Source organism: Coregonus lavaretus, assembly GCF_964263955.1.
Source record: "Coregonus lavaretus genome assembly, chromosome: 21".
Lineage (NCBI taxonomy): Eukaryota > Metazoa > Chordata > Actinopteri > Salmoniformes > Salmonidae > Coregonus > Coregonus lavaretus.
In genome coordinates, this window is record NC_140008.1 from 12,487,867 (window position 1) to 12,499,403 (window position 11,537).

At 42.3% G+C, this 11,537-nt stretch overlaps 1 protein-coding gene across 1 annotated transcript; it reads left to right on the plus strand.

The window, feature by feature from the left end:
• Positions 1-1,424: 1,424 nt before the first annotated feature.
• On the plus strand, positions 1,425-4,578 carry LOC311148407 (synaptotagmin-2-like; the record flags this gene model as incomplete). The annotated part of the gene is made up of 8 exons (XM_084185376.1): positions 1,425-1,533; positions 2,069-2,238; positions 2,484-2,570; positions 2,847-3,014; positions 3,153-3,320; positions 3,535-3,652; positions 3,982-4,115; positions 4,339-4,578. 8 exons carry the CDS (start codon positions 1,425-1,427, stop codon positions 4,576-4,578), a joined length of 1,194 nt encoding a protein of 397 aa, XP_084041502.1.
• Positions 4,579-11,537: the final 6,959 nt, after the last annotated feature.

An 11,537-nucleotide genomic window follows, 5' to 3' on the forward strand; every position in this document is an offset into this window, starting at 1 on the left:
ACATGTGTATTTAGTGAGTCCGCCAGATCAAAGACAGTAGGGATGACCAGGGATGTTCTCTTGATAAGGGCGTGAATTTAACAATTTTCCTGTCCTGCTAAGCATTCAAAATGTAACAAATACTTTTGGGTGTCAGGGAAATGTATGGAGTAAAAAGTACATAATTTTCTTTAGGAATTCAGTAAAGTAAAAGTAAAAGTAATGTACAGATACAAAAAAAACCCGACTTAAGTAGTATTTTTACATAAGTACTTTACACCACTGACACATTCCAATTGAAAAGCATCTGTATGAATATATTTACGTCATGTAAAGTAAAGAAAAGTAATCCGCTGTGCTATGGTCATTTTGTTTGAAATACCATTTAGAAAATAATGTTATCAGGGGAGTGCAGCACACCCTGTTTTAATCTGCCTTTGTGGAGCTGTCAGCACTCAACCATGCAGTTGTTTAACAATGGTGGTGGCTAAGTATCCACTCTCCTCTGTCATGGCAACCATGTTTTTGCAAGCAGAGGCACAATATTTTGTGTGTAAGAAAGAATGGGTGTTGGGTACAACTTGAGTTTAAACCAGTAGTGTAAAGTACTTAAGTAAAAATAATTTAAAGTACTACTTAAGTAGTTTTTTGGGGTATCTGTACTTTACTTTACTATTTCTATTTTTGACAACTTTTACTTTTACTCCACTACATTCCTAAAGTAAATAATGTACTTTTTACTCCATACATTTTCTCTAACACCCAAAAGTATTTGTTACATTTCGAATGCTTAGCAGGACAGGAAAATGGTCCAATTCACCCACTTATCAAGAGAGCATCCCTGGTCATCCCTACTGCCTCTGATCTGGCGGACTCACTAAACACAAATGCTTCATTTGTAAATTATGTCTGAATGTTGGAGGATGCCCCTGGCTATCCGTAAATAAAAAAAACAAGAAAATTGTGCCGTCTGGTTTGCTTAATATAAAGAATGTGAAATGATTTATACTTTTACTTTTGATACTTAAGAATATTTAAAACCACACACTTTTAGACTTTTACTCAAGTAGTATTTTGCTAGGTGACTTTCACTTTTACTTGAGTCATTTTCTATTTAGGTATCTTTACTTTTACTCAAGTATGACAATCGGGTACTTTTTCCACCACTGGTTTAAACATAATTTCAACATCAATGCTATGATCTCCAAACTATTATCTGTAAACCTAACAAAAATGGTCTAAGGCAATGAAATTATTAGTACTTTATCTTACCAGAGGGGACTGCTGAGGAGCAACAGTACAGTAACTGTGTTAAAGTAGCAGTTGGTGTCAACAGACACAGAAGCATCCTGAGCTATGAATTACCCAAATTGCTTTTTCTCATTGCCTGTGTTTGCTGTTTGCTCTCGATTCTAGGTCTCAGCTATTCACCCCATACATACACCATGTTTCCTACAACCCCATTAACTAAGGGCACCGTAACCCCTAACACTACTGCCAGCCCCACAACCGCCGCTCCTGGGTTTATAGACCAACTACTGAACAAGATTCCCTGTGAGTAACCCCGTAATCCCCCCCCCCTCTCCCTTTACCCCCCCCCCCCCCCCCCCCCCCCTCCTCTGACACCCCTCCTCTGACACCCCCCACCCTCTCCTGAGTGGGCACCCCTACGCTGCCCCCCTTCTGTCCCACTTTCAACAGACATGGCAGGGGAGAGCTGCCTGCCTGCCTGCCTGGGCACCTGTCTCCATGTGTCATATCTAATTTCACTCCCAGCGCACATTTCTTAGCTCTCCATTTTCACTTATTATACAAGTTTATTTCTCCTGAATCTTGTTGGCTGTGCTCTTGCTGCATGCTTCAGATGTGTGTCATGGTGAGACAAGTTGACTACACTGACTCTCCCAAGACTCGGCAGCTAGGGGCTGCTGCTCTCACATAAATACAAGGCAAATGTATTTTCGAATAGCTCTCCATTTCTACTTGTTACAAGTGAATCTCTCCTTAATCCTGCTGGCTGTGCTCTTGCCTCATGCTTCAGATGTCTGTCACAATGAGACAAACTGCTGTCTTTTCTTGTCTCCCGCAGTGCCAAGATGGGCTATTTACACCATCTTTGCCGTCATCGACTTGATGTTTTTGGTGTGTATTATCTGCATCTGTGCGAAATGCTGCTGCAAGAGCAAGAAAAAGAGAAAAAAGAAGCCGGACGCTCATATCAATCTACAAGGGGTGAATGGTTCCTCAACTACATCGCTAGTAAGTACAGGGAGTAGTAGTAGTAGTAGTAGTAGTAGTAGTAGCTTGGTCTTGGTGGGAGCATCTGCTCCATTTGATCCATTTATTTTTGCTTAGACTGGTCGCTGTTGTTGAGAAGGAGTGAGGTAGAGGTGCAGCTTTAGCTCCTCATGTCTGTTAGGATGGGCCGCTGATTGAGGGATTGGTTGGCTGGCCGGTGAATGTGATTAGCTGGTTCAAGCTATGACAGTGTTCTTGATGGGCAGGTCCAACCTGGCTCGGATGATGCAGGCTACGGCTCAGCTAAAAACCGGGGAAGACTGCTCTACTCTCTGGAATACAAGGCACAAGAGGTTAGAATGCACTTAATTAGTCTTCTGAACTTGTAACTTGATCAAAATACTGTAGCCACCACAAGCCATAGAACCAGAGTTCCCATTTGATCACAGATTAAACAAGATATTAATTATCACACATATCAAGAGAAATGTCTGCTTTTTCAAAATATCACTGAAGTATACGTCAATGTGTCTTTATTTTTCTACCATACAGTGATATTGCGTGTGTGTGAAGCAGCCTTATCTTCCCCTACTATCTTTGACTATCCTGCCATCTCTCATCCCCTGCAGCTGACAGTGGGGCTCAAAGAGGCTGCAGCTCTGACAGCCATGGACCGGAGAGGCACCTCTGACCCCTATGTTAAAGTCTACATCACCCCCAACAAGTCAAAGACATTCGAAACTAAGGTCTTCAGGAAAACCCTCAACCCCGTGTTCAATGAACACTTCAAATTTAAGGTATTTGAGGAGTATTATACATATGTTATTATAGCAGTATTACCAGACAGTCTACCAATTTGAGAGGATTTTAAACAGTGTAAGTGAGTCTGTGTTCCTGCACCACTCTTGACTCTTGCCTGTCTATCTTGTGTCCAGATTGACAAGGCTGAGCTAAATGAGTCCACCATAGTCATGAAAGTGTTCGACTTCGATAGATTCTCCAAACACGACATCATTGGGGAGCTGAGGCTGCAGCTCGGAAACATTGACTGGAACCATGTGATTGAAGAGTGGGAAGACCTGAGAGAACCCTCCAAGTTTGAGGTCAGGAGATTTAGTTGATTTCTGGAACCAAATAGTGCAGGTCAAACATTTTTTTTCAAACGGCATTTGAATATCACAAAGTTCTCAAATCTAGCCATAGGCCTACATACTGAATTTTTACATGAGGCCTACATTCCTTTGACATCTATAGGCCCACATACTGAATTTCCACATGGTAGTTAATGTTGTTTCTTGTTATCTACTGTGATTACAGGATGAAATTCTGGGGGAGATCTGCTTCTCGTTGCGCTACGTCCCCACCACTAACAAGCTGACTGTTGTCATCCTGGAAGCCAAGAACCTAAAGAGTATGGACAGAGGGGGCTCATCAGGTAGGTCCAAGCCTTGCTCTCTGAGAGGAAGACTGAGTGGTGGTTTTGCTGAAGAGGCTAGTTATGATTAGCCTGGAATCCAGACCTGTTTTGTGCTGACATTCCACTCCTTGTACTCAGTCAGTGTCATGCGCCAAACATATAACATGGAGTAACAAAGAGTGCAATGTTACCACAAAACAAGTCGGATTCCAGGCTAAGTTATTAATTAAACAAATAATACTACATTATTATTGAGGCCAGTTTTTGATTATCACAAAAAATACTGCATTATTTGTGAGGCAGTGGATGCTCAAACTACACTCCACCTTCATTCATGTACACTGTAGATCCCTATGTAAAAGTGCAGCTAGCTCTGGACAAGAAGAAGTGGAAGAGAAAGAAGACATCTGTTAAAAAGTCGACACTGAATCCCTACTTCAACGAATCCTTTACGTTTGATGTGTCGTTTGAACAAATTCAAGTAAGTATGATCTTATCTCAGAATATGGCTAAGATGAAGCCTTTTGGCTCTTCAGCCAGTTACAAGCTCAACAGCCTGCATGCTATGGAGCTCCAGAAAAGAGGCCATCCCTTTACATCATAATGTTATTTTGTGGCCAAATTCATTTAAACAAAAAGGTGATGGCACATCCTCTGTAGAAGCACAGTTTGCAGTGACTGTTCTCTGCTGTTGCTCCCTCCAGAGGGTTCAGCTGATGATCTCTGTGTGGGACCATGACAAGTTGACCAGGAACGACGCCATAGGGAAGATTTTCCTGGGTTGTGATGCTGCAGGGAACCAGCTGAGGCACTGGGCAGACATGCTGTCCAACCCCCGTAGGCCTGTGGCCCAGTGGCACAACCTGCTTTCCAACGAACAGGTGGACTCCACCCTTGACCTCAAACACTCAGTCAGGATCCCCTTCATCAATAAGAACTTTTGAGAAATCTTAGACTCGCTTGCCAGACTCATGGCACTCAAGCAGCTGTGGGAAGAGGCTAGAGAAAATCCTCCTCCGTGGCCCGACATAACCAGATTCCTCCCTCTACTTCACTAAGCTAATAGCGGCTTGGAGGCCCTAGCACTTTTAAACACTGCAAAATACAGTGCCTTCAGAAAGTATTCACACCCCTTGACTTTTACAGCCTGAATTTAAAATGGATTACATTGAGATTTTTTTGTCACTGGCCTACACACATAGCCTATAATTTCAAAGTGGAATTATGTTTTTAGAAATGTTTACAAAACATGTTTTTATGGAAAGCTAAAATGTTTTGAACCCCTTTGTTATGGCAAGCCTGAATAAGTTCAGGAGTAAAAATGTGCTTAACAAGTCACACAATAAGTTGCATGGACTCACTCTGTGTGCAATAATAGTGTTTAACATGATTTTTGAATGACTAACTCATCTCTGTACCCCACACATAAAAGTATCTGTAAGGTCCCTCAGTCGAGCAGTGGATTTCAAACACAGATTCAACCACAAAGACCAGGGAAGTTTTCCATTGCCTCGCAAAGAATGGCACCTATTGGTATGGTAGATAAAAAATATTTAAAAAAAAAGCAGACATTGAATATCCTTTTGAGCATGGTGAAGTTATTAATTACACTTTGGATGGTGTATCAATACACCCAGTCACTACAAAGATACAGGCGTCCTTCCTAACTCAGTTGCCGGAGAGGAAGAAACCGCTCAGGGATTTCACCATGAGGCCAATAGTGACGTTAAAACAGTTACAGAGTTTAATGGCTGTGATAGAAGAAAAGTGTGGATGGATCAACAACATTGTAGTTACTCCAAAATATTAACCTAAATGACAGAGTGAAAAGAAGGAAGCCTGTACAAAATAAGGCAATAAGGCACTGAAGTAAAACTGCAAAAATGTGGCAAAGCAATTCACTTTATGTCCTGAATACGAAGCGTTATGTTTTGGGGCAAATCCAACACAACACATCACTGAGTACCACTCTTCATATTTTCAAGCATGATGGTGGCTGCATCATGTTATGGGTATGCTTGTCATCGGCAAGGACTAGGGAGTTTTTTAGGATAAAAATAAATGGAATAGAGCTAAGCACAGGCAAAATCCTAGAGGAAAACCTGATTCAGTCTGCTTTCCAACAGACACAGGGAGACAAATGTACCTTTCAGCAGGACAATAACCTAAAACACACAGCTAAATATACGCTGGAGTTGCTTAACAAGACAACATTGAATGTTCCTGAGTGGCCTAGTTACAGTTTTGACTTAAATCGGCTTGAAAATCTAAGTAATGGCTGTCTAGCAATGATCAACAACCAACTTGACAGAGCTTGAATAATTTTTTTGTGTGCAAATATTGTACAATCCAGGTGTGCAAAGCTCTTAGAGATTTACCCAGAAAGACTCACAGCTGTAATCTCTGCCAAAGGTGATTCTAACATGTATTGACTCATGGGTGTGAATACTTATGTAAATTAGATATTTCTGTATTTCATTTTCAATACATTTGCTAAAAACATGTTTTCACTTTGTCCATATGAGGTATTTTGTGTAGATGGTTGCGAAAATAAAATCTATGTAATCCATTTTGAATTCAAGTTGTAACACAACAAAATGTGGAATAAGTCAAGGGGTATTAATACTTTCTGAAGGCACTGTATATGCTGCCATTTTTATAGACATTTCATGAGATAAACATGTGATAGTTATGAATAATACAATTATTGAAGCTCAACTATTTTCTATGTAGCCCATTGTTCATTGGTTTTACACTCAAGTTGAATATAGCCTTACAGGCAAACTTGAACGCTGCACATGTTCATATAAATGTAATTACAATTGGTCTCAGTTGTAGAACAATTGTCATAGTGTCTACCTCAAGTTATTCAACAAACACTGCCCCTATATGGAAATACTCTAAAACTCTTACTTGATGGAAATATGCAATAAATCCATGTATGGCTTCTCATTTCCCCAAAGCATCTGATTGAATGTGTCTGATTGAATCTCAGATGATAATAGCATGTGCCCTACCTTGGGCCAATTAACTTCAGTTCAGCAGCCTCCTCTCTCCCAAGTGACACAGGGTTGGTACAGTGGGAAATCAGGGAGCCACAGAAGTGTCAGCCTATAAAACCTTTAGATGAACATGGATCCCTATGGGAGGGATGAAAACAACAGAAGCAGGGCTCGGATTCTGAGCCAGAGATGGTTTATAATGTTGATACAGGCTTTGTCTCAGCGTTGTCAGCACCTGCTGTACACAGGCTCATTATAGCTACCTAATGAGGAGTTATGTTTTGGACAGAGCACTGGAAGCACTGTGGCCACTACAAGAGGGGATGTTGCTTACTGGTCTCACAGGTGGTCAGGTGTAACATATTGAACGGTATGAAAGAAGTAAAGGAGTTTTTTCATAGCATGTTGTCAAACATACCCTCAAGACAATAGTATTGCAACACATTTAGCAATATTGCAACAAATATGGAAGTTTGAGTATAACTCAGAAAGATATTGACTTGAAATAAATTAAACTGGGTTCTAACCATGCTAGATCTCATGTCATAGAGTGACAGTCAAAGAAGGAGCTATGACTACAGTGGCTTGCGAAAGTACTCACCCCTCTTGGCATTTTTCCTATTTTGTTGCCTTACAACCTGGAATTAAATTTGATTTTGGGGGGGTTTGTATCATTTGATTTACACAACATGCCTACCACTTTGAAACAAACATGAAATAAGACAAAAAAACAGAAAACTTGAGCGTGCATAACTATTCACCCCCCCCCCCCCCCAAAGTCAATACTTTGTAGAGCCACCTATTGCAGCAATTATAGCTGCAAGTCTCTTGGGGTATGTCTCTATAAGCTTGGCACATCTAGCTGCTCCAGCTCCTTCAAGTTGGATGGGTTCCGCTGGTGTCCAGCAATCTTTAAGTCATACCACAGATTCTCAATTGGATTGAGATCTGGGCTTTGACTAGGCCATTCCAAGAAATTTAAATGTTTCCCCTTAAACCACTCGAGTGTTGCTTAAGCAGTATGCTTAGGGTCATTGTCCTGCTGGAAGGTGAACCTCCGTCCCAGTCTCAAATCTCTGGAAGACTGAAACAGGTTTCCCTCAAGAATTTACCTGTATTTAGCGTCATCCATCATTCCTTCAATTCTGACCAAGTTTCCCAGTCCCTGCCGATGAAAAACATCCCCACAGCATGATGCTGCCACCACCATGCTTCACTATGGGGATGGTGTTCTCGGGTGATGAGAGGTTTTGGGTTTGCGCCAGACATAGCGTTTTCCTTGATGGCCAAAAAGCTAAATTTTAGTCTCATCTGACCAGAGTACCTTCTTCCATATGTTTGGGGAGTCTCCCACATGCCTTTTGGCGAACACCAAATGTGTTTGCTTATTGTTTTATTTAAGCAATGGCTTTTTTCTGTCCACTCTTCCGTAAAACCCAGCTCTGTGGAGTGTATGGCTTAAAGTGGTCCTATGGACAGATACTCCAATTTCCACTGTGGAGCTTTGCAGCTCCTTCAGTGTTATCTTTGGTCTCTTTGTTGCCTCTCTGATTAACGCCCTACTTGCCTGGTCCGTGAGTTTTCATGGACGGCCCTCTCTTGGCAGGTTTGTTGTGGTGATATATTCTTTCAATTTTCTTATAATGGGTTTCATGGTGCTCCGTGGGATGTTCAAAGTTTCAGATATTTTTTTATAACCCAACCCTGATCTGTACTTCTCCACAACTTGTCCCTGACCTGTTTGGAGAGCTCCTTGGTCTTCATGGTGCCGCTTGCTTGGTGGTGCCTCTTGCTTAGTGGTGTTGCAGACTCTGGGGCCTTTCAGAACAGGTGTATGTATATTGAGATCATGTGACAGATCATGTGACACTTAGATTGCACACAGGTGGACTTTATTTAACTAATTATGTGATGTCTGAAGGTAATTGGTTACACCAGATCTTATTTAGGGGCTTCATAGCAAAGGGGGTGAATACATATGCAGCACCACTTTTCCGTTATTTATATTTTATAATACAGGTTTATATACAGGTTGTAATGCAACAAAATAGGAAAAACGCCAAGGGGGATGAATACTTTTGCAAGGCACTGTATAAGAGGAAATATATCTTAGAAGGATTCAAAGAAAATGTCTTCAATCTCCAATGAAATGTATTTTTTTAATGGTTGTATTGGAAATTAAATAGACCTTCTCTCATTTCCAATTAAAAGGTTTAGTTGGAAATCAAATAGAGTTTCTCAGAATCCTCTTAATGATTCCAGTGAACTGTTACTTCCTGGAAAGAGATGAATGGATGACCAGTGTGTGTGAGCGCAGAACTGCACATGTGTTCCCAGACAGTGGCGGCTCCTGAAAAAATTCTCAGGAGGGGCAATTTTTCTGATGATTTAGGTGACCTACACACATTTTAAAAAAGATATGTCCAGCAACAACATGAAGACAGGGGCAGCATATAAGTCAATACCAGAAGCATTTATTGACTGATCTGGGGAGATGGATTCCAGTTTCTGTGACAGATTATAAATAATCTCTGATGCCTTTGTTATATTAGCTTTTGGTTGAATGTACTGTCGTAGTAAATATATAATGTTATAGCTTGGTCTGACTAAAATCTTGTGCATGACCCATTTTGTGTTGGGCGTTTGTTTTCAATCAATGCTGTTCCTATCCTATAACAATGGACAAAAGAGTCCTATCTTGTCAGCCTTGTCAGCAGGTGGCCAAGGACAACACCCACGCCATAGGTCTCTCAGTTCTTCCAACTCACGAGTTCTTGCTCTGAGGACACACACACACACACACACACACACACATCATCACTGATAACACACACACACACACACATCATCACTGTTAAACACACACACACACACACACACAAAAATCCCCTCTCTTTAGGCTGAACATTTGAAGACAGAGAAACCGACTCAGAGCCAATGCAACAGTGGAGGGGACCTCGCCCAACTCATCAGGACCAATCAGAAGATCAGAACTACTAGATTCAACCTACATCATTTATTGTATAAAATGTCTGCACACAATGTTTTCGGGGCTCTCTTCTCCCTAAGAGTTTGACGAACGAGTCCGTGCACGCGATTCCAGATATCTTTACCTCTGAATAAACTGCCTTTATTATACCATATCCACCCTGTCCAAAGTCTCTACTTGGTCTCAGTTCTCCAGTAAACTTGTGATTATCAACAGTACACAACGGTAACAAACAATTGGGGGAACTCACGGGGCAGATAGTAAGGTCGCAATGACACCGAAAGCAGTTCAATGTCGGGGTACAGAGTCGCTCTCTTACCAGGATCGCGGTCCGCTCTGACCAGGGTGAAGCCGGCCGGCTCCACTTCTCTGTCCGGGACTCTGTCATCCAGCCAAGTCTCCCAGCTGTATTGGGATTCCGCTGCCAGCAGCGTTTTCATTATTTAGTCCGTTCGTAGCGGGTATGTACACGATCAACAAGATCAGTCCAAAACCAACCACTGGAAATCCATGGTTGGCAGAATGTTTGTAAACTAAGTCTACAAATTAAAAACATAAAATAACGCCACACTGCAGGTCGCAACAGAGACGCTGCTAGCCGCTATTGTCTTAGTTACGTTCATGGTTACGTCACGTATGACGAAAGCGCGTAAGTGCAAGCCCACAGACACCCATAGAGAATGTATTGAAAGCTTTGAAATTTGAAAAAAATAGATTTTACATGACAGGCTATGAGAGACTTCTGGGCGATTTTCAACTTGACTGAAATCGCCCCAAAAACGGGCGGGGCCATTTGAAGCACGACTTTAGCCTGATTTGACATTTAGTGGCTGGCAGATCAGACGTGAACACTGATAACTACTGTTGCCGTGATATAATTGATTAGAAAAAAAATCCCTTCCTTTTCCCGTTTGGCAGTGCGTCGCCCATATCGCCCTATTGAACAGGCCGTCCCTGTTCCCAGAACATGAAGATCTGAGTGATGATCCAACAGTAGAGCCAAACCAAAGGTCATGGCTCACGCTGCTGTGTTTTCAGTCCACTCTGTCCTGTGACACAGGGCCTCCCGCTGTGTGACCTGGCCTGTGGTAAGCCTCCCAATGCTGGGCACAGTAACATCAAAGAGCCCCTGGGAACCATGGAACCTGCCAGTTCTGATCCTGACTACAGGCCTGATCAATAAACCATGGATAGCATACTCCCTGGTAGAGTTAGTGAGCACACTCCCTGGTAAAGCTAGTAGGCACACTCCCTGGTAGAGTTAGTGAGCACACTCCCTGGTAAAGTTAGTAGGCACACTCCCTGGTAAAGTTAGTAGGCACACTCCCTGGTAGAGTTAGTGAGCACACTCCCTGGTAAAGTTAGTGAGCACACTCCCTGGTAGAGTTAGTGAGCACACTCCGTGGTAAAGTTAGTGAGCACACTCCCTGGTAGAGTTAGTGAGCACACTCCCTGGTAAAGTTAGTGAGCACACTCCCTGGTAAAGTTAGTAGGCACACTCCCTGGTAAAGTTAGTGAGCACACTCCCTGGTAAAGTTAGTAGGCACACTCCCTGGTAAAGTTAGTAGGCACACTCCCTGGTAAAGTTAGTGAGCACACTCCCTGGTAAAGTTAGTAGGCACACTCCCTGGTAAAGTTAGTAAGCACACTCCCTGGTAAAGTTAGTAGGCACACTCCCTGGTAAAGTTAGTGAGCACACTCCCTGGTAAAGTTAGTGAGCACACTCCCTGGTAAAGTTAGTAGGCACACTCCCTGGTAAAGTTAGTGAGCACACTCCCTGGTAAAGTTAGTGAGCACACTCCCTGGTAAAGTTAGTAAGCACACTCCCTGGTAAAGTTAGTGAGCACACTCCCTGGTAAAGTTAGTGAGCACACTCCCTGGTAAAGTTAGTGAGCACACTCCCTGGTAAAGT